Source organism: Venustampulla echinocandica (genome assembly GCF_003357145.1).
Source record: "Venustampulla echinocandica strain BP 5553 chromosome Unknown scaffold_1, whole genome shotgun sequence".
Classification (NCBI taxonomy): domain Eukaryota; kingdom Fungi; phylum Ascomycota; class Leotiomycetes; order Helotiales; family Pleuroascaceae; genus Venustampulla; species Venustampulla echinocandica.
Window position 1 is genome coordinate 90,898 of NW_022474206.1, and position 22,690 is coordinate 113,587.

The 22,690-nt window shown below is 50.2% G+C and overlaps 4 protein-coding genes across 4 annotated transcripts; 1 reads left to right on the plus strand and 3 right to left on the minus strand.

Moving 5' to 3' along the window:
- Positions 1 to 1,223: 1,223 nt before the first annotated feature.
- Positions 1,224 to 3,643, minus strand: BP5553_02572 (Phosphoglycerate mutase-like protein; the record flags this gene model as incomplete). Its single annotated transcript, XM_032011195.1, has 3 exons — positions 1,224 to 2,922; positions 3,073 to 3,448; positions 3,598 to 3,643. The coding sequence occupies 3 exons, from the start codon at positions 3,641 to 3,643 to the stop codon at positions 1,224 to 1,226; spliced, it is 2,121 nt and encodes a 706-aa protein (XP_031870888.1).
- A 3,465-nt stretch (positions 3,644 to 7,108) lies between these two features.
- BP5553_02573 (uncharacterized protein) lies at positions 7,109 to 12,452 on the minus strand (the record flags this gene model as incomplete). The annotated part of the gene is made up of 3 exons (XM_032011196.1): positions 7,109 to 10,917; positions 10,979 to 11,516; positions 11,580 to 12,452. 3 exons carry the CDS (start codon positions 12,450 to 12,452, stop codon positions 7,109 to 7,111), a joined length of 5,220 nt encoding a protein of 1,739 aa, XP_031870889.1.
- Positions 12,453 to 13,424: 972 nt separating this feature from the next.
- BP5553_02574 (Actin depolymerizing protein) lies at positions 13,425 to 16,098 on the plus strand (the record flags this gene model as incomplete). Its single annotated transcript, XM_032011197.1, has 5 exons — positions 13,425 to 13,632; positions 13,704 to 13,816; positions 13,874 to 13,948; positions 14,007 to 15,962; positions 16,012 to 16,098. The coding sequence occupies 5 exons, from the start codon at positions 13,425 to 13,427 to the stop codon at positions 16,096 to 16,098; spliced, it is 2,439 nt and encodes an 812-aa protein (XP_031870890.1).
- Positions 16,099 to 17,808: 1,710 nt separating this feature from the next.
- On the minus strand, positions 17,809 to 21,311 carry BP5553_02575 (uncharacterized protein; the record flags this gene model as incomplete). The annotated part of the gene is made up of 7 exons (XM_032011198.1): positions 17,809 to 19,756; positions 19,807 to 20,031; positions 20,090 to 20,448; positions 20,653 to 20,697; positions 20,777 to 20,915; positions 21,018 to 21,121; positions 21,171 to 21,311. The coding sequence occupies 7 exons, from the start codon at positions 21,309 to 21,311 to the stop codon at positions 17,809 to 17,811; spliced, it is 2,961 nt and encodes a 986-aa protein (XP_031870891.1).
- Positions 21,312 to 22,690: the final 1,379 nt, after the last annotated feature.

The following is a 22,690-nucleotide window of genomic DNA, read 5'->3' on the forward strand; positions in this document are numbered from 1 at the left end:
ACTCCAAAGCCTGAGAGATCGGCCCATGGGACGCAGGCTGGGTATGAATGATCGTGGATGGGCAATGCGGAGAGGACGGTGGAGTTGCTTCTGCTTCTGGGGAGTCCGATGTGACAGGGCTGTGGCGGAGCGCAGGAGCTGGATCACAGCTTGGCGGGGAATCGTCAATTTGTGAAGTACCTAGCCTTGGAAATATCCAAAACACAAAACTCGCCGGATAAAATATATGGGCCCAGATATAAGTTCTATAATTGTATTACTCTTCGTGCTTTGTTCTTTATATTACGGACGAATAGCGATATACCCTAGTTATAAAGGATCCTGACTCTTGAGATACCTTATCAATCTCACAGATGAATATTATGACATATTTGCAAAGTAATGTACGTGTATGCTCTACTGAAGAGACTTGGGGCAAACTGCATCTATGTACAAGTCAATGGTCTGGAGCTTGCCAGCTTCGTTGAATTCCCGGCGAGAGCCAGTACCGGTATAGAACGACTCCCACCCTTTCTTGATGCGCCATTTCCATGCAGTTGTTGCCATAAAATCCCCCCCCGAAAATCAAATCCGCAAACTATTATACAGCCAAACGCCAATCTTAATGCCACTTATCGCTATGCAAGGATGGACCGAAACCATTTGCCAACGCCAGATGATCCATATTAATGTCAAAGTCAAAGTTAAAAAAAAAGGAAAAGTGCTCATAGTTATGCTACCTTAAAAGTCCAGATCGGGATCCTCCCGTCCGCTAAAGTGTGATGAACGCCGTTCCGCCGTCACTTAGTCGTGATCCAGGACATAAAGAAATCGAATAATGCCCAGTTGTCTCGTTCTAAATAGCCATGAACGTGTAGCAGAGAATCCCATCGAGAGTGCGAGCTATGGTTGAGCGGCGTGCGTTAAAAAAAATTGTATTAACAGGGAATTCGTGTTGAGTCGTATGAGAAAAGGGAATCCAGGCTTCGTTAGACAATGACTGTTATGTCGGGTTGTCAAAATCTAGAAGCCCCAGCTAAAAGGGTGCTATGGTGCAAATAGCGATAAAGGACAGACCATTTAGGTTGTGCTAAATCCGGAAGTGAAAAGCATTACCGGAATGCTATTGCTGCAGAGTGGAGGTTTGAAGTAGTAAAAACCCTTCAGATTGTGATGGATCCAAGGTCATGAAAGTCGCGAGACGATAAACGGCTTTGATCCATGGAGGGTGGAAGGTTAACCGATTAGTTTCCCTTCTCAGTTTCCCTCTGAGGCTTGTAGTCAACAAGCTCGTCAAACCAGAACTGTTTCTCGTTGTATCGGTATGCATGAAATTCGATACCATAAGGCTTTGGCTCGATCGAGAAAAGAAGTCCAAGCGGAACGTCCAAGTCGGCGATGTCGTCTCGGGTAAGGTCCATGAAGTAGGCCATGAGGACGCGACAGACAGAGCGATGTCCGATTATAAGGACATGGTCTTTGATCCGCTCCAGCTCGCGTACCATATCCCTCAACCTGTTGATGACCTGAAGGTATCCTTCTCCACCGACGCCTGGATAGATGTAATTAAGCTTATCCTTAGCACGTTTGGCATATTCCTCGGGGTAATTCTTCTTGATGTCTTCATATGTCATGCCCTCAAACTTGCCAGCGTGAATCTCATTAAGGATCTCCCAGTTCTTCACATCGTAATTCTCATCCTCGTCGAAATCGGCTGCAGTTTCACGGCTCCGCTTCAGCATGGAGGTCCAAACGCAAAAGTTCTTCGCATCAAGATCCCCAAGGAGCTCAGGATATGGTGGGGTGCGGTCGCCCGGCTTAGGCGGAAGTTCAGTTGACAACGAAGCACGCCGCATCTGATCCTCCTCCCATTCAGACCGCTTCAGGGTGATAAAATTGTAGAGAACTGTAGCATAATTTCGGCCTTCCATAGTAAGCTCTGAATCCCCGCCCAGCTTACCAAGGCAATTATCCTCAGACTTCCCGTGGCGCGTAATCCAAATCTGGCTGGGCGAAAGGTTGAAGGTAGCCAGGTAGGATGCAATACCACAAGATAGAAAGCCTTGGAGCTGATAATGGATGACTTTTTGTCCCACGTTGATCATCTTGATGTATTGCATATTATGATCTTCCTCGTATTGGCCAAGAGGCACGTACGCACTCTCATACGCCTCCACACGCTTCTTGAAATCTGCCAAGGAGCTTTCAGGGTCCTTGTCGCGGTAATCTGGACCGCGGAGCTTCAAGCGCATATTGGTCTCAAGCAGCTTCTTGTCCTCGCAAACACTTTCGATGAAGAGGATACCGAGCTTCGGCTCTCGTTCCTTGACACGGTCGAAGAGGAGTTGCCGGCGTTGAATCGTGCTGTTCGTAGCATCTAGGATACCAACCGAGCCGCCCTGGTTCAGGAGAAAATCGAGAAGCTCATCCAATGTCGACATTGCCACCTGATCTCTTAGCTGGGCAGCCACCGTGTTCTGCGGGTCAAAGAACTTGGCAGACTGGTCCATCTCCTCTGCGCTAGGGAGTCTCGTCTTCCTATTTGGTGGTTGACCTTGTTCTGGATCCAAGCCGTTGAGAAGAATGCGAGCAGCCTGAGTGGGAGCATCAACGGCAGGGGGGGAGGCCACTGGCGAATCCTGGATTGGTTGCTCGGGAAGGTTCTGCGAGGGGATTGCTGCTCCGCGTCTGCGATTGCCCACGTTGAAAATCCGGGTCTCATACTGTTGCCAGGAGAGGTAGCGCTGGATCTTCTTGGTAATGTACGATTTTCCCCGAGCCGGCAAGCCAACCATGATCACCACCAGCTTCGCGCCCACATCCCGCTGTGATATCTTTCCATCCGGGGAGACGCGGGATCTGGTCATGCCAGGAATATTCAGGGTCGTCGCAGGTGGTCGAACTCGAGGGGTGGTAATTCCGGAGTTTTGTCTAACTGGGAAACTATTTTCTCAATTAGTTGCTGCTTGCATTGGATTAAAGTGAAGTATGTAAGGGCAGTAGCATGCAGGAGCCGCTTGACAAATACAGGCGCAACCACAAATTACGGGGGCAACAATTCACCAGGCAGGAAGACAGGAGAGAAATACTTACAGACGGGGGCTAGCCGGAGTCGAAGTTGGAGCGCTTGGGAGAGGCGTATCGCTCAAGGTATGATTGATGCCATGGAGAAGGCTATTAGGAAGGCCAGGCACATGGTGGACCGCGGGAGGGTGTAGAGCGCGGCCGGGCACCGTCATGGGAGGAGCAAGACGAGAATCGCCATTCGTCTGGATGTCGTTCGATTGAGTGCCATTTGAGCTATTCGACACATGTGACTCAGGCAGCTGGAAATGGTCGGCGGTGATGTTCGTGATGGCATCCGGCGGCGCCGGCTGCTGGGCGTTGCTCGACGGCATAGCTGCCCACGAGCGATGATTCAGAAGGCCTTTGGCGATGTCGGAGAGCTGGGCCTGGCGTCGTGGTGGTGCTATTCGGGCGACGGGTTAGTTAGCTGAGAGTTCCCTCGCATGTGCAACACAGGTGATGTTGGGATAGCGATTGCGATTGCGATGACCAGAGGTGGAATGGAAGTGGGAGGTTGAGGCTGAAGTTGCAGTTGGAGGTTGGATTACTCACAGATGGACGGCTTGTCGGGCTCGCCAGTGACAACGATGGCGGGCATGGAGATGACGGGGAGAGTTGCTGCTGCTGCTGCTGCTGCACCGAAGCAGTGATGCAGGTGCAGGCGCAGTGTGGCGGAAGGTTTTGTGGTTTTTGTTGGTGACTGCTGGAGATCGGCAGCCGTGCGTCGGCGAGTTACTACCGACACACCGGGGAAAGTGAAGGACAATTCCGGATATATTGGATGTAAGGTAGTAAGTATCAAACCTCGTCACTCCACGCGACAGCGCGCAGCCGGGCGCGACGACAAAATGGAGAGAGTTCTTTGATAGAAGGGGGTTGTGTAAGGGTGGATGGATGGAGATGGAAAGATGTTGGTTGAGGATGTGGTTGGTTGTTGGTTGTTGGTTGAGGGTAAAGGTAAGAGGAGTTGTGAGGGAAGAAGTTTGGAGATGGAGACGATATCTGGACCACGAGGCTGAAGAGACGAGGTCGAAACAGTTAAAGGCGGTAGAGGCAGAGACAGAGGCAGGGCCGGGCCCTGGGCGACGTCAGGATTGCAGAATAATTCGTGCAGCTGCTGGGTCGGGCTGGGAGGCAAAACTATAGTATAGGGCTACGCTAGGAAAACCCAACTGAGATCGAATCAGTTCTTTATCGATAAGAGATTTTCCTGATAACGTCGATAAGAGATCAGAGACGAGGAGCTCCCTTACCGAATTGAAAAAGAACGTGGATTTCTGTTCCCGGTTGAAGAGTAAGGTATGTTTCTTCGCTTCTTGTCTTTAAGTCTTGATCGCCGGCCTCTCCGACTTTTTTTTTTAGTTCAGTTCGTCTCGACTCGACTCAGGTCTCCTGATTCGCAACTCCGAAAAGGAGAATGGCCGTCCTTCAAGATCCCATCGTGGCTGATACTTGGTATAAATGCCGGGTTATCGACACACACCTGACTCTCCTGTCAACTCTCGAGCGAGCCCTTCGGTCAGCGAGGTCCCGGTCCGGAGAGCAACCCCGAGAAGGATCTGATATGATGATGCTGGTGCTGGTGCTGGTGCTGGTGCTACTATTGTCGCCTGCGCTTCAAGTTGTAAGAGTTATTGCTTGAGTGCGAGATGGAGATTTTGCGATACTGAAGAGAAGGATTGATTGATCGAGGAGCAACAACAGCGCAGAGGCGTTCTCTTCGAGATGCTGACCCTTATGAACAATCCGAGCCAACTTTGTCCGCAGCAACACGCCGGAGTCTGCGGATAACTGTGTTTGCGGTCCACTGCTTTTACCAAGCCGGTAACAAAGACCATCTGATCCGCGGCGCTTTGTTGCAGGCTGCACGGCAGCTATATACAGCACAGCTGCTTATACCTTTGTCCAACGCAGCCTAAATGATGAATGTCCGAGTCGACTCCGCAGCGCAGCCACACGATAGCTTTGGGACCGCGGCGTGGCCAGCCAGCCTTCTATCATAGGCTGTTCAGGGGCGACCCCATGGCAGGTGTCGAGACTGCGTACTTGATGCTGCTCCAGGCCGGCCCGTTTGGCTGCCAAAAGCCATTCAAAACAGCTCAGATGCCCCATAATACATGGAACTATTCTCCTGGAAACTCCACCAACACACGGTAGAGGTGTCTGCAGCATGCTTATGTGACTTCTCGGTCGGCGCAACTTGAGGCAAAGTCGTTTTCACATTCCTGATCCTCCTCCATTCCGACCAACACAGCGATCTTGGCTTCAATATATATCGCGATCAATTCCCTGAATCGGCGTCTCAAGTGTTCGACATGTCGTATCCCCCGCGGCCTCTTGCAGACATCTGTGAGGCGGTAGCTATTCGTGTGCCCTCGTTTGGGTCTCTGCCATGATATTCTCGGTTTAAGGATGATGTCGTGCTCTGATGCGTGCTGCTCGATAAGATGCAACCCATTCCTGGCGCACCACCACCAACACCAACAAAACCCATCATCGCACAAAAGACCAGATAAAGAATCCTCGAGGGAAATAGTACTGCTTTACCAAATTAGCCCCATTCAATAATATCTAAAGTCATGCGTAACTCACCCACAAACCGTCCAAGTCTCCCTACCCTATTGCGGCAACATCAACAAGATATATCACAAGAATTTCAAAATAGGGAGCATCAAAACCTCTCTCCCTTCAAGGTTTCCAGAATAGAAATAAATAAAAAGCGGAAACACGTCAGATAAATAAACCAAAATTCTCCTTGCGCCGGGTCATTTTCTCGTTCTCGGCCAAACTCGGATCCTTAAGCCGCGGGACCCCGCTATTTTGTAACGTTCTTTAGCTGATTTTATTCCCGGTTGTCCGTTTTGGTGTCTATTTATATGACGATTTCATAAGGTAAAGCCGTTCGAGGGGTATCCACTGGAATTTGGGTTCTGGTTTTATTTACTTTTATTAGGTAGTTTTGATGGTAAGGTGTGTTTTTGTATCTAGTTCTTAGCTTTATATCACGAATTAGATGTTTGGGTTTTGCGTACAATTGGGGTCTAAAGATTCGAACAGTAACCTCGTATGGTGATAATATATTATGGAAAAAAACCACAAGACGATAAGATCTAACCACCACTCTCCCTGTACTCCGCAACCCAACTTCACAATAATAACATAATTATCACTTAGCTTACCCAAGTACAAATAACCCCCCACTAGCATATAAAGTCCGTCTCGGCTAACGCTCGACCGAGCCTCCCTCCACCGCCTCCGGATACGTAAGGTATATATAACAAATAAGCAGAAGCCGAATAACAACTGGAAACAGGCGACTAGGCAGGCGTGGTGTATTGGTTCAAAAAGGGACCACACCCAACAACCTAGAGTGATCCTGGATGTTCCGCTAGAGACAACAAAAGCTTGGAGGGTAGTATAGCTGAAGTTTCTCAGTATCCAGCGCTCCGTGAGGATATTTCATTTGCTTTTTTTATATTTTTAATTACTTTCTATTTCTTGTCGTTGCTGTTTCGGCGGGTTCGCAGTCTGTCTATAGAATATTATAGTGCATGTAACCCAAATATACTTTTCACGAGCACTTGTATAAAACGTCCATAGCAGCAAGAGCATTTATTAAGTGGAATATCGAACATAGGTTGTTCTCCCGGATACTTTTTTCTATAATACAAAGGCGAGGGAAATGAGTCCAAACAAACCGAAATTAGGATACCCGTCCGACCTTCTAAGATACGACGGTGCGCATTCCAACTCCAAAGCACGGTGCAGCTCCCCTGAGCAATGCTTGAAAACAGCGCGAGTATACAAACAAGACAATACCGCCGCGCTGTGCAAAATAACCGATGAAAAGCAGAAGTAAACCAACCCCAGAAAGGTAATTGTACAATGAGCTATTTTGTACAAAACAGTTTGGCGGCCATGCAATGAAAAGCGCCAAGCATGCAACATTAGGAATTTAAGGACGCAAGGGAAATCTCGATAACAACGATGAACAGAGGTTGCATCGGAAATTTTGTACAGGAAAAAGAAAATATTATTTAGAGCGAAATCCTCCGTCTATCATCTACTGGTACCTGCTGGCCTGGCGGACTGGAGCTATAGGTGGTGGCGCTGGATGTCGAGGGTCATACTCCTCATATAGAACGGACTCTGCCCGTGGAGCCGGTGCACGGCTCTCATATACTGGTTGCCGACTGTAGCCATCATCTTCATAAGTTGCATATATTGGCTCGGGCTCTCGACGAACAGGTCTACGAATAACGTATTCGCCCTGAGAATCCGCAACTCGAACAAGCTCATATGCTTCCGCGTAGGGAGGCTCCCGCGCCCGAGTCTCGTATGCTTCTGCGTATGGAGGCTCCCGTGCCCGAGGCTCATCGGCGTAAACACGGTAGTATTCTTGGCGGGGAGGCCTCTCGTAAGCAATCTCGTCTGCCACTGGCTGAGGCGTGCGTGTGCGATAGACAGGCTCCGGATGTAATGGATGAGCAGCCGGGCTCCGTTCGCGATATGGCCCTGGCTGCGAGCCCATTTTAACGTATACTGGTGATCTTGAACGTACGCGGTCGTTCTCCAGCCGGACACTCTCGTACCTAGCATATCTACTAGGTGTTCGATGGGTGCTAGTTTGTCGTTCGTCCCGATACACAACGTTATTCAGTTTGTAACGACGATCCACTAATTCAGGAGACCTTTCTCGTTGGACCGTATGCTCTGGAGCCGATCCTACATAGCGGTCTTCGTAGGCATAAGCTCGAGGCTGACCTTGCGATGGGCGTTCATGGACAATGTACCCATTCCCTGGAGCGTCTCCGACAACAGGTTCTGCGGGACGCACTCTACGAGAAGGTATAATGCTATCCTCGTAGTCGTCGCGCAGATGACGGGTTTCATCCTTGGGTTGATACACACGCTCGCTATCTCCACGATCGGGCTCCCGTTTGGCTCCAACGTCGTCTACCTCGCGGCGTTCTGTCTTAATGGCAGTGTCTCTAGGGGTATCCCCTGCAAGGAAATTATTCAAGAACCGCTCAGCGGCATCGCTTGCTTCATCAGCCGGCCCAGACTGGCGCTTTTCAGACTGTGCCACTGGGCCCGCTCGCAATTCTCCATCTTCCGAACCAGCCTCCGCAGGCTCTTCCTGTGGTTTCACATCCCGGGCTCGCTGAGCTTGCCGTGAAATTTGCTCGACCACTGCAAATATGCGGTTTTGTTGAGCCGATGCATCCTCCAAAGGCTGCACATGTCCGTCTCTAACTCGGTTGTCGCGCACCGGAATATCTCGTCTATTTGCTTCATATGATTCCAGATTCTGCATTCGATAATCTCGACCAGAGCGTAGAGGTTCCTGATTGTCAGAAGGCAAGGTAGACGGATCATGCCGTATCCGATATTGAACGTCGACCGGTTCCCGGTAACGGGCACGCCTATCCATGTACCTATCATCCGGTATGACAACGCGATCATAATCGCCAGATATCCTAGCTTGTGATGGCGGAGATACCGGTCTTTGATTGAGATATGGTCGGTCCGAGTGTACTTGATGAGGGAGGTCGGCTCGGCTCTCTTCACGCCGCGCAAACCTATACCGTGGTGGAGCGTCATCCGGATTTGCTTCTCGAGGATAGCCATTCTGATGTGCAGGTTTGAATAAAGGTCTTGGTTCAATTGGGATATCGCGAGGATTCCGAGGATCGTACTCCTCGTTGGCATAAGGAGACCCGCCAGCTTCCAAAGGCTTGTCACGGTTGCCAGCGGTGTAGTATTTGTCATGGTTGTCTTGCGAGGGAGCAAGCTCGGCGTACGATCCATTGTCCATAGCTCCATATTCATTCCTTGGGATATCCCGTAGCTCCTCAAAAACGGGCTTTGGAGGTGAGATGATCTCTGGAATTGCTTCCGTGATGAGCTTAAGTCTCCGGTCATCTTTTCGGGAACCAGTAACCAGCGATGTCAATTTTGATAGGTCAGGAAGCTCAACCATATCCGTTTTCCAATCAGGTGGACGGCCAACACTATTTTTGGGGATCCCTTCCTCATGGACTGTGTGAAAGTGGCTCACGAGCTGTGGGAAAGAGAAGTGCTTCTTCTGGGGCACCGACCTGGAACCCGCCATCCCTTGGGTGCATGCTTTGCACAGGAGTCCATTAATATTTCGCACTGGGCGCATTTCTTTATTGTTCGATAAGCCATCAATGATCATTGATAATGGAGGGTCATCTTGGTAAGTATCCCGAAACCTCTGCAAAATATGATAAATGACGGTATAAACCTTGACACTTCCGGGAATCTCCTTGATAGGGTTGATAGTATTCCAAACCTCACGGGCATTCTTTGCCACATCATTGAGCTGGGCCTTGTATTCCTCGGTCACTTGAGGTCCAGGCACAGCACCATTAGAAGGATAGGAAGCCGGCTGATTGTAAGCAGGGTCATAATGGTTCTGCGGCGGATTATACCCCTGTTGCTGTCCTGGGTTTTCTGCGGCGGATATTGGGTACAACTGCCCTTGGCTTGGAGATGTATACATCCCTTGGTTCGGTGGTGGGTACTGGCCGCCAAAGCCTTGGTGGGTATAGTCTTGGGGTCCTTCATGGAATCCAACATTAGGCGGTGGTGGGGCAACAGAATACTGCGGAGCCTGGTAACTGTGGGAAGTGTCCTGGTACGCTTGTGGGGGTGCGTACGGTCCATTCTGATGTCCCGAGTATGGCTCGCCAAATTGGGGATGGCCATAGTAAGGACCGGGGCTTTGCTGATAGCTCTGGGGGTTGGGAACCTGCATATGGGCTTGGATCGGGCCTTGTGGAGGACCTTGCATAGGAGCCGGTATGGGAGCTGCCATAGGGGCCGAAACTGGGGCAGGGTGATACCCACCATATCCAAAATTTTGCTGCAATGGTGGAGGGTTGCTTGGATAAGGCGCACTGGCGCCTGGCGCAACGGAATAGTAAGGAGGATGTGCCACAGAAGCGGGATCTGGGTTGAAAGGGGGATACTCTGGCCATTCAGATTTCCAATGTACGACGACACTCCCCACACTAAGCGCATTGGTATGCTTGGCCGCGTAATGCTGGATAACTCCCTCAAAGCCGTAGTACTTTGGATTGGTCTCGCAAGCATTACAAAGAAAGAGTTCCTTACGGTGTTGCTCAGTGTGCGGCTTAATCTTAGTGTCGAAGACCCATTTCATGTTCTCCAGGATTAACTTCCGAAGGCAGGGTCCGTTAGGAGGGTCCATTGCAGGCTCTTGACCAGTCGCGCGTATGGCTGCTTCATCTTTGGCTACCTCCGCATAGAATCTCTTTCGTACGTAGATCAAAACATCCGCGGCGAACTTGGGACAATTTTCGTAATTCACCTTGTCGCCGCCACTCCAGCCGTCCCGGATGATCTCGTCAGCATACCCACCAATTCTGGCCCGTAATGGAGCCTGGATATCATCCCATTCCTTGTCAACAGAATCTAGGGTTTCTACTACTCTGACTTGGGAGTCCTGCTGGCGGCGCTCATCGAACCGGTCTTGAGCCGCTCGGGTCTGAGCGAGCCGCTCATTCTCTCGTTGCTCAGCCTCTCCACGCTGAGAAAGCAGTCGCGGCTTCAATACTTCCCATGCACCATCATTCAGTGGTTGGATTATCTGTATCGCAGCCTGAAATGAGGGAATATGTGCTAGAACACCAGGGGTTAGCGGTGGATCAAGGAGCATGCAGCGTCGCTCTATCTCCAAGCGGCGTGCCGCTTTCAATTGGGCAACCTCCTCTTTCGTTCTCTCATGTCTGGGCTGTTGATGGGCCCGGGGAGGGGGATATGAGCCAAATCTGTTTTGTGACGGCGAGTCAAAGCGTGCTGGTGTATTTGTTGCTAGAGCCTCTAGTGGTTAGCAGTGGCGTTAAGGAAGAGAAAAGGAGGGGAAGGGTCATCTAGCACTCACGAAAACTGGTGTTTATGGGCTGAGAAGGTGGCGGTCCTTGAAATGGGTACTGCCTTGTTTGTTGACCAGAATTGACACCTTGAGATGGAAACATCGGGATTGTGTCTGCCGTTGCTACATGCTCCGCTTTCACTGCCAGCTCCTTCTTCACAGCATGAACCGCAGGAGACGGCAACCTGCCATTCTCAGTATATGGGGTCTCTGGGTTTCCAACGTTAGACATAGTTGCAACGCCGCCAAGAGATTCGTATCGTTCCCAGCGGGCGGCATCAGTTCTTCTCTCCCTTCCGCGATTCTCTAGCCCTTTGAGCCATTCTTCCGCAGGCGCGGCTCCCAAGGCTTTGGCCTCATCAAAATCCTTTTTGATCTCATCAATATGTGAATTGAGAAAGCGCTTGGTGATCTGAACTGTAGACGGCTGCTGTCCATTCTGAAGAACGGCTGGAGGAATAACATGGAGCTCATTGGTAAGGAAGACGAATGGAAGCGCGGGCATCAGCAGAGATGGAATGGAGGATGATAGCAGTAGATCAATCTCCTACAATATGATCAGTTGGGGGTCTTAAGCTATGATCTCCAAAACAAGACAAAAACTACCTACCTTGGTTGATTTCGCTTCCAGGCAAGAGCCACAAGTACGGATACCAAATGGCCAGACGCACACAACTCCATTCTGGCCAGGGCCAGGATGCCATGGATCCATGGGCGCCGGGGAGATTGCTTGCCGCTTGTGGCAGAATTGGCAGAAAGTATCACAAGCCATTCTCCACATATCTAGTTCAGACTTTCCTATAACGGGCCCAGGCATACCATGTCGGAACCGAAGTCTAGACGCCCGCCATATAGCATCCGGCTGTAATATCTGCAAAGCAGATTTTGAAAGGGGAACAATGGAACTGGTTCCTGAAGGGTCAATATAGGCATGGAAAGTTTTGTTGACTTGCAACAAGCGACCCAAAACTCTTGGATGGCAGAAAGTGAAAATATGATGCCATAGCTCGGCTGGCAAAAGAGACTTGTCCTGGCACAGACGTCCTTCTGGAGTCCTATAGGGCTCAAGTTCCAAATCTGGCTTCACGCGTTTCCGAACCTCGTGGAGGAATTCATGCTCCAGCTGGCCATTTGGAGTATCCTGTGCGGAACCCGAATGTTTCCGCTTTCTCGACGCGTCCGTTGGGGGGGTAACAGTGGCCGAAGTCGATCGCGCCAAATTAGTGGCAGAGGGGATGGTATGACTGGCAGATGCATTGGTCCCCTCATCGTCTCCATCGTCCTCGTCGTCTGAGTCGGCAGACATGGAAACATCAGAGGCCGAGTCGTCATTATCGATAAGGGTAGTGGTTTCTCTCTCGGAGGAGGGCTGCTTGCTGATGGTGCCACGGGGGTCCCGTACCGGGGACGCGTCAATAGGAGTAGGGTCTGCTGGTGTTGACTCGGTGTCGCCTGAAGAGGCGCCGCTGCTCGTTGCTTCCATCGTGGTTATTAGAAAGGAGTTTGTATTTGTGCCACGTCTAGAATCGCAGAAGCTGCCAGAGAAGATGCACCACACCGGGACAAAAGAAAACCACACGAAGGAAAAGAAACAGTAATTGGTTGTTGTATGGTGATCGGTGACCAGACCAAAATACAACGAACCAAGGGAGAGAGGCAGACTCTCGGAGGGGCAAAAATGCCTCAAAATCTCAAGTATAGGGCTGGTGAAGAAAAGGACACTGCGTCATGAGCACCAAGCTCCGCGATACAAAGCTGCACAGTCGCAGAGGTAACGAAAGTGAAGCAGCAGCGACAAGAAGCCGCTGCAAGAGCGAGAGGAAAAGATGCGCGAGAGAGAGAAAGGGTCGAGGGGGCGAGGAGGCTTTTGGGGGGGTGGGTGTAGTATATGTACTCTCCTGGAGGGACGTGAGATGTTGGTGGATGATGTATGCGTAAGGGAGCAGAAATCGTGGTTGAGGGTTAAAGATTGAGTGAAGGTTGAAGGCGGATTGGCGCAGGGCGTCCGCTCGCCTTGCAGGATCGGTTGGCTGAGAGCGCGCGAAGGGAACGCCGAAGGGATGTACCTAAGTACCCCATTGGGTTGAGGACTGAGGCACCAATGGAATTATAAGGCACCAAGGCACCAATTTAGATATGAGGCAACAAGGCATCAACAAAGTAATCAGGCAATAAGGCAACATACCGTCACGTGCCATATATATCGTACTCGTACCCGCTCACGCTATCCCTTGTCTAGCTACCCTCGCCAGCCATCAACGCTAAGCCCCTTCAGGCCGCCACAGCCCCCAGCGCCCCAGCCCCAAGCCGCTGGGCATCCTCGCATCAAACAGGATGACGAAGATTCTCGCATGGCCGTGATACCGACCCTCTCAACATCTCATTTCCGGCTCTCCAGAGGTCTCGCTGTCATTTCTAATATACACGCTCCTTCACACTTGCGCTTTATTTCGAGATGGCCTCCCTAAATACCTCCACCAATGGCCCCTCCATCAAGTCCTCATACAACGGCGTGGTCAATTCCCCACCGCCCTCTGGGCCCGCCGCCAGCTCCCCGACCTACGGGCAATGGGCGCTCTTCTCCGTTTCCGCCCCGCTCGTGAATGCCTTCCAGCAGGACAGCGGCGGCAAGGAGAGTGTGCTGAAGGTGCAAAGTACTGGAGGTAAGCCGATCTTGCCAGGTTGTGGCAACCCGAAATTGGAGCTCTGCTAACTGCTTGCCCGAAACGAATAGAGGGGGAGCTTGTTGACTTGATCGAAGACTTCTCCGAAGGCCGCGTTCAATTTGCATTTGTCAAAGTCAAGGACTCAAACACCACTCTCCCAAAATATGTCTTGATTGGATGGGTGAGTAGTAGCTGCTGCAAAGGCAGTCCTGTCGCGATGGGAAGCTAACACGATCAGTGTGGGGAGGGTGTGCCTGAAAGGACAAAAGGCTACTTCACCAGTCATCTTGCCGCCGTTTCAAAGATACTTCATGTACGTTGCTGGCCCTATACATATGGACAAGGACGCCCTTTGCTGATTGGTAATATAGGGATATCATGTCCAAATAACGGCACGTTCCGACCGCGATCTCACACCAGAGGGTATTGTCCAAAAGGTAGCCGATGCTTCAGGAGCCAAATACTCCGCTCCCAATAATCCGCCCTCGGCCTCTTCTGGCCCACCTCCTCCTATAGCCTCCAAGCCAGCTTTTAATCCAACACGATCGAGCGTTGCGACTTCCGGCTTCAATCCTTTGGCGAGTTCTCGATCAAGTCCTGGCCAAAATGACACAAATGTGGATGAAGATGGCTGGGGTGCGGATGCACCTCAAGTGACGCGATCACAACTCGAGAAGGTGGCACCAGCATATAAGCCTACTAAGGTCAACATGGCCGAATTGACAAAGCAGAAACCTGAGCCTGTGGGATTTAACGGGCAGCGAAGAGAGGAGAGCACAGAATCAAGCGACGTGGTAAAAGGTGGTTACCAACCAATTGGGAAGGTCGATATAGCTGCTATCCGTGCCCAATCCAAGAAAACAGAAGATAATCGGCCAACAATCGTCAAAGGGGCCTACGAACCCGTTGGAAAGGTCGACATTGCTGCCATTAGAGCACGAGCCCAAAAGCCAGGAGACGATGGAAGTAGTAGACTTTCCCCCGCCGTAACAGGAGTTTCTGCTACAAGCCATTCAAGCGACGAGTCGAAGCCTCTTGCTGATCGAACTGCCGTCTTCTCCCAATCAGAGCGACTCACGTCATTGCCAAAGCCAAAGGTTGCCAATAAGTTTGGATCCGGCACATCAAACTTTACCGGCACAAAACCACCCACTCCTGGTGTTTATGGGCTACGGTCTCCTCCAGCAACGGCAACACCGCCGCCAGTTGGAGCTGCAAGTAGAACTTTTGCAGATGAGGGCGGTAAGACCCCGGCTCAGATCTGGGCTGAAAAGAAAGCACGCGAGACGGGTACCGGTGGAGCTGGGTCTGCCGCAACTGTCCCGTCAGCTATAACAAGCCAGACGAGTGGAGGCGGAGAATGGAAGAGTGGCTATAGTGGCAAGTCTTGGGCCCCAGTGGCTACAACTACCACTGGGACAAGCAGCATTGGCCAACAACGAACAGGCGAACAAGACGAACAAGAAGAACGAGAGGCTCCTGCATCCCCAGCTGGCGGTATTGGCGCACTGAGAGACCGCTTTAAGGGTGGAGTGCCAATGGGTGCTCCCACCATTCCAAGATCCACGACTGGGGATCAATCACCCCCTCCACCACCCATTAATACCTCAAACCGACCAACTGGTGGTGTGGCCATGCCCGGCCTTCCTTCACGACCAGAGCCAGAGGAGGAGGAGGAAGAAGTTCGCAGCATGCCTCCACCTCCAGCACGAGCTCCACGCAGCCCAACACCGCCTACCCCAGAACGGGAAACCTCCCCTGTCAGAATTGCCATGCCAGTTCCCCGAATCAAGGAACCCGAATTCGAAAGGCACGAGCAGCGTACCCCATCCCCACCTCTACCCACCGAATCAATTAGCCGCCGAGTTCCGGACGAAGAAGATCTTACTGAGGAACCCGCTGGACATGATCCCGCACGAGGTGCGGGCGCCGCGGTCGCCGAAGCGTCTTTCGGCTCTCACGCCGGAACTGACCAAGGCGCTCCGGCCGGTGGCAAGAGGGCCCTAATTCAGTACGACTACGAGAAAGCCGAAGACAACGAATTAGAACTTATCGAGGGAGACTACGTGACTAATATCGAGATGGTCGACGAGGATTGGTGGATGGGGACCAACTCGAAGGGCGAGAGTGGGCTATTCCCAAGCAACTATGTCGAGCTAGTTGAGGAAGAAGAAAAGAGGGCCCCCGCGCCAGCACCAGTGCCTGCGGCACCAGCTGCTGCTCCGTCGTCCGCGCCATCCGGACCTACCGCCACAGCAGTTTATGACTACGAGGCTGCAGAAGATAACGAATTGAGTTTTGACGAAGGAGCCAAGATCACTGGACTAGTAAGCTACTTCCCTACATCTAATCCCAGCTTTTGCTAATACCATCTAGGAATTCCCTGATGAAGACTGGTGGTTTGGTCATCACGGTGGGAAATCCGGACTGTTCCCATCGAACTATGTACAACTTGACGAATAAATTACATTGGCCCCCGTATAGATTGTTTTAGGTAGTCAAGCCGGCAGGCACAAATAAAAGCACCATGTCCAAACCCCAGAGAGGCGCTCTCAGAAATTGCTTATATACGTGTGTTACAAGAGTCCCCTCCTCGACATAATATAATGTACAGTATAGCCTTGTGTTGAACTTAGAACATTTACTTGCTACATGCACGAAGCTTCTCTAGGCTTGTATCTAATGTCTCACTTCAGGCCTCCCTAAACGAATAAGAAAAATGCAAAAAGAAAGTGATTATTTTGATTCGGATCTACCGAGATCATGTAGTCCTTGAAATATTAAGAAAACTCAATAGTGTTCTCCCAAAGCCCACCGACGAGCCGCCTCGCTTTGTCTTCAAATATTGAAACGGAAATCAACACCTACTCCAACCAAGTCAATACCAACATGCCGGCCTCACAAGCCACCCAGCCTACTTAAGAAATATCTTCGGGGTGCGGAGTACCTGCACAAATCCGAATCTATACGTATACCGGTATTGGATAGCATTTCGAAGTTCGAGGCAGCTCTTGGTAGACCGCTGGGAAGTGACAACTCCTCTATAAGTGACAACTCTTCTACAAGTGACAACTCCTCTATAATTGAAATCTCCATATCACATAAAGATGTTATCTTGCATGATGACTTCCTTGGTACCATTTCGTAACAGATTGGGGTTCTGAAGAAGGTCGTTGTATGAAATTTGACCTGCGTGGAGTAGATATGCAATCATTTGGAAGGACCTGTACGGCCCTTCGACAAACACTTGCTTCCAGGAGTAAGGCAGTCAAGGTAAAATCCGCTATCCCCCCAATCTATAATGCCAGTCACCACATAATTGTTCCAATTGTCAACATCTACTATGATATTCGCCTCTCACTTATCGTTAACATACATTAAGAATCAGATACCATAGGAGATATCGCCCACCGCAAGCCCGAGTCTTCAGAAAAAATGGTTCTTGCATATTGAATACATGCTAAAGTTTTTTGTTACATGACGCGAAAGCTGATAATGTTCTCATTGATATGGCGAAAGAGACGTGGATAATTGATTTTGGAGGGAGCTATAGGTACCTTTGGCTGGATGGGCAAGAATAAGATGTATACCCTCGAGGGAGGTTTGTAGAGCTTTTGGAGGCATTTGGAGATATAATAGAATGTGGATAACGGGACCTTGGGGAGTTTAGAGGGTAAGCTAGTGAGTAAGTGAAGCGAGCTGCCGTATATTAAGGGGTTGAAGAAGATAAGCGAGGCTGAAAGAGTAGAACATCAGGCACCTCCCGTTAGGTAGGTAATCGGTCACTAGACTACCCTTATTAACCTATATTCTAGAGTCTTATGTGTTAAATGAACACCAGGTCACGTTTTAATATTTTCTTCTTTCTAAGCCTTGACATATAATTCCGTTCAGTAGCAAAACTTAAAGGCTTTAGGGGTAATAGTTGGGTTTTGCGGTTCACAATTCAGCATAGTCTTGAGGCTTGAAGTGGTAGCTTGTTTCTACGGTCTATGCCAAGCTTAAGGATACTACTATCGATCTATTCTAAACTGTAATGGATACACATTTTCGTTCTCTTAAGCGAGACAACGAATTTGACAATGAGCCATCTCCCCCATTTTTATACCTTCTCTTCTTCCAACGATATTCATCAGCCTCTCCCATTTTGGAATGCCACCTTTTATTTTCCGGCTAAAGAGGTGGTTCGAAGTGCTCGAATAGTTCCTGTCTATTGAGTCCATGCTCCTCCGATGTTGTAGGGGCGCCCAATACCAACCTGTCGTTGAAGCCAGTATGCAATACTCGTACCGGGCTAAATTCGCATTGGGCGCCGACAAGTTTGCAATGGAAACACTGATCATCTCCAGGTTCTACAGAGGGCTCGCAACTAATCTGGGTCCTTTTGCACTCACGACACGCATGCGTTGATTCCATGTTCGGTATGTTGGTCATAGGTACCGCCGTTCCTTGTATTTCTTCAAGACTCATATTGTCCCGAAAGCATGCGTCTAGATGGGCCGTTATAACGTGATTCGCGAAAGACTCCTTCTCCGTGAATAGAGTGCAGTTGCGGCACCCCCGCCAGCCGCAGGTATATGGCAGAGGGTTGCTGGGCATCCAATCTCTGGAATCAATCCACCTTCGGACTCTTAGTTGTCGCACGGACAGCACCGGGATCTTGTCTGCAGGTCTAACCAAATTCTCTGTTGGTGACTCTATTGATTCCATGGGGAATGTGCATTGCAGGTCAGCTATGACACAGTTCGTACAAGCCCTAGTCCCACCAATTTGCGCATGTATCTCACCGTCGCAGTACCAATTGGTCTCAGCGCACCGTGTACAACATTTTCTGGTCTCTTCGACAATACTGTACATATGGCCATAGTCGGCAGCAGGTGCTGTTGGTGGATCAGCTTTAGCACGCGATGGACCACGTCCTCGTCCGCTTACTCTTATACGTTTTCGTACTGGTGCCTGTCTTCGTCCGCGTCCTCGCCCTCGTCCTCGCCCTCGTTGTGTCTGGTTCCTTGGGGGAAGGTTCATATCAGGGGGAGAAGTATGAGCTTCACCACGGTCGCAGTTGGAGTCCCTGTCTACATTAGGAGTCGAGTTTTGTGAAGTCGTGGGAAGTGGAGATGGCCTGTAGTGCGAAGCCAGCGGACTGCTACTGTCAGACCAACCTCGTTTTCGTTTCCGTAATTTGATGGGCACCTTAAAAGGTTCAGGTGACGCGAGAGTGCCAATCGTATCCTTAGTCATATCCCTGAAGACTGAGTATGTTTGTACAACTGCCTTTGGAGGCTGTGGGGCTGGGCTTGGAGATACAACAAGAAATGGGCCAGGGCGAGGAGCAGATCCAATGCCCGAGTCCGAATTAGGCGGGCTGTTAGTCTTAGGAAAAGCCTGCCCTTGTTCCTGTTGTACCTCATTAAAGTCAGGTTGGCGCGCTGCGGTGGCAGACGAAATAGCCGGATTGAAACTTGCTCCATCTACTATAGGATATTGCGGGGGCAGACTTGGATTTGCAACTGTAGCGATAGTAGGCCATCCGGAGGCTCTAGTTGGTGTAGGGGCGAGAATAAGTGTAGCGTTCGACACGAAACTAGCATCTCCAAAGCGAGCGGTTCCAGTTGGCATAGGAGCAGAATTCGACATAAAACCAGCAGACCCAGAACTCTGGTCTCCAGTTGGCCTAGGAGCAGGACGGGGCATGGAAGAGGCAGATTCAAAGCTAGGGGGTTGCATAGGAGCAGCACCCAACATAAAACTAGGATCTCCAAAGCTAGTGGTTCCAGTTGGCATAGGAGCAGGACAAGACAAGGAAGAAGCAGATCCAAAACTCTGGTCTCCAGTTGACCCAGCAGCAGGGTTGGGAACAAAACGGCTTTCCTCCATATACTGGCTGCCACTCATTCGACTAGGGGCTTGTTGAGTCCATCTCGGATATGTCGGTGGGGGAGCCATAGCAGATTCAAAGCTGGAGGTTCCAGGAGCAGTCGCCCCGGGTTCGGGCATAAACCGAGATTCTTCAGTAAACGGAATACTGCTCTGCCATGGATCATGATAGAGCGGGGTATATGCGAATGGGAAGGTAGCTGGTGGAATCGGTGGAGCCGGTGGGTTGAGGGGATGAGATTGGCTTAAAGATTAGAATTTCCTCTGTATAGACAAGAGAGCGCTCCTTCATACCTTCCAAAACCTCTTACCGGTGGCCATAATGGGGGTCCCATAACAGCTTGTTGCTGTAAAGGAGGAGCAGGTCCCATTAAAGCCTGTTGCTGAACAGGAGGAGGAGGTCCCGTAAATGCTCGTTCCTGCAATGGAGGAACTGGTCCCATAAAAGATCGTTGCTGTAATGGATGAACAGGTGCTTGCGCAGGAGGAGCTGGCCTGGCAACTGGCTGAGGCGTTGGTCTGCGTGTCTCAAAATTAGAACCTGCCAGAACCAGAGCAAGATATGGCTTCGTCTTACGTTTCCATATCTCCCCTTAACCGGAAAACCGGTGGCCTCTCCCTGAAAGCATCTGCGGCCAGTGTAGATGGTGGTGATAGAAAATCTTGTGCTTGCGCGATTGGAGTGTTAAGAATCCAATTCTCCTTTTCTGCCTCACGATCGTCGACTTCTTCATCGCTTTCTACATTACGTCCTCGAATTTGTTCTGCGCTGCGTTCTCGAATTTGTTGTTCATTGCGTTCTTGAGTTTGTTCTTGGTTGCGCCCTTCATTTTGTCTCTCGTTTGCATCATCCCAAATCGTAATACGGCCCCATCTTCGTCTGTCCATTGGGATGGAGCGAAAAGCGGTAAGGATATTCTCGGAACTGGCAGATGGCTATTGAGAAACAAGAGTCTTGTAACCATTAATAATGTAGAGAAGCAATTGGATTGAATCATCACACCGTAACTTTTAGTTAGAAACGAGATGTTTATGGACCCCAATGCTGTAATGAAGGAAGGAGCGATACGAATGCATTCCAAAAACGCAATACATAGTAAAGAGCAAAAAGAGCAAAGAACCATTGAATTATAGACTGACCATAACCCGCCTTGCCCCATTGAAAGTATCCCAAGCAAATAACCACTAGTTGATCAGCTATGCAGTAAGGTCATATAAAAGTTCGAGCATCATCCCATATTTCCCTTCCCATCTTCGCCCTCACCGACCCTTGACAGCCGATATTCCACACAATATCCATCTCTTTCATCCCGTTCATCCGTTCTTTTTCTTCCGAGGCCGCGCGTTCGAGAGCAGTAAAAGCACAGAAAATCAATTCGTCAACGATTTTTAGAAGCAGCATTCTGATGCATGGTTAGATCAATAACTATAGCCGACTGAATAGAGACGTACCAAGGCATTCAAAGCAACATTCGCAGGATTCCTCGCAGAGGAAGCAACAGCACATGAAGCCAAGACAGGTAGCAAGACAACCCTTGCCCACTCCGCTACCTTTGCTTTCTTGTGGTGGCGCTTGCTGGTGCTGTTGCTGCGGTTGGCCATATGCCATCTAGAATGACAATCAGTCATTCATTCGAACTAAAAATGGGATTGCATACTTGGTTTGGGGGATAGCCTCCCTGTGGCGGATAGCCTTGCTGTGGGTAGCCTTGTTGAGGAGGATACTGTCCCTGGGGAGGGTACTGTCCTTGGGGAGGGTACTGCGGGCCTCCTTGTTGGTAATATCCTTGTGATGACATCGTGATGGTAAAGAATGGGCTCTGGGTGACTATAATGGTTAGACTGTACGCTTCGAGTGAATTGCGTTCCGTAGGGTGGTGCACACGAGTGCACAAATGCAACAATCGTACGTACAGAGTTATATATAGGAGGAAAACGGTAGTTTGCTCTTGCACCTAGCAAGTGAGAGGAATTGGGTGCAGAAGGCGTGTGTTGATGAAGGATGAAAGTAGGGCGTGGATGGGCTACGAGCAGAATTTCGGATAGATGCGACGCTAAATACCAGCGCAGCTGGGTGGATCCGGCTGACGTATAGAGGATAGTACAGCACAGCAATGCACTGCAGCATAGACAAAGTAGATAGTACAGCGCTAAGGCCGTATTTGGGCTACGTAGGTAGGTACCTAGTACTTAGACCTTGCGTAGGATTATTTGGGGTGGTTGGCCAAGGGCTTGAACTCCTGCAGCAAGCGCTCCTCAGCCAACGGGCACGCAGATGTACGGTCAAGTGCGCACAGTTACACCGTAGTGCACAGTTCAGTTCGGCATCCCCGCTACCCGCTGCCCGTTACCCGCAAAACTAGCTGGCGATTGAATACGTAGACAGGTGCTTGGCACTTGTAGACGCGCCCAGCCGGCAAGCCATTCCATTGTTCTCTTCTTATTGTTAGCTGTATGGAGCATGACCATATACTTACCACATGGGTTTGCGTTTGCGTTTGCGTTCTGCGTTTGCGCACTGCAACGACTCACCCAGCCCTAGCTCAGTTTCACCCATTGTCAAACTCTGAGGCGAAACGCTGAAGTAACCTCAGGCTAGCGCTTGCTCTCAAGCTTACTCGTACCCGCCAATGGCATTGTAGGCATCCGCTAGATATTGGAGTAGAGTAGGTTTTGCCAGGTTTATTTTTATACTATGCCATTATTAGTGTTGTGTTGTGTACAACACCAGAGAACCTGTCTACTTCATAGAAGTTCAGCTGTGATGTATCTCTGAGCTAACCGTACCCGGTTAGATAAAATACCAGGATAATAGTCACATGACATAGGCGCACGCGCACAGTTACCCACGTGACTCTCGCTAATGACGCGATCGATGAGGGGTGAAGCATTTCCAATCGGAGATGCTGAAGATTATTTATCACTCATTCCATTCAACGCAACGCAACCACAAAATACGGCCTACACGGCTTCACGTCCACACCGATTTTCGTCTTCACCTCAACCTCAAAACGAAGCATCTCACTTGCTCGCGATTCCTCTAACCATATCAGAAGCCAGCTCCTTCCGACGCCCTCAACTTCCTTGTCGTGCAAGGCAGTCCTGCCCCACCTCATATCAGATAAGAGGATAAGTGACCGAAAACCAGCAAGGCGCTGAAATCAACGATTTTCTACTT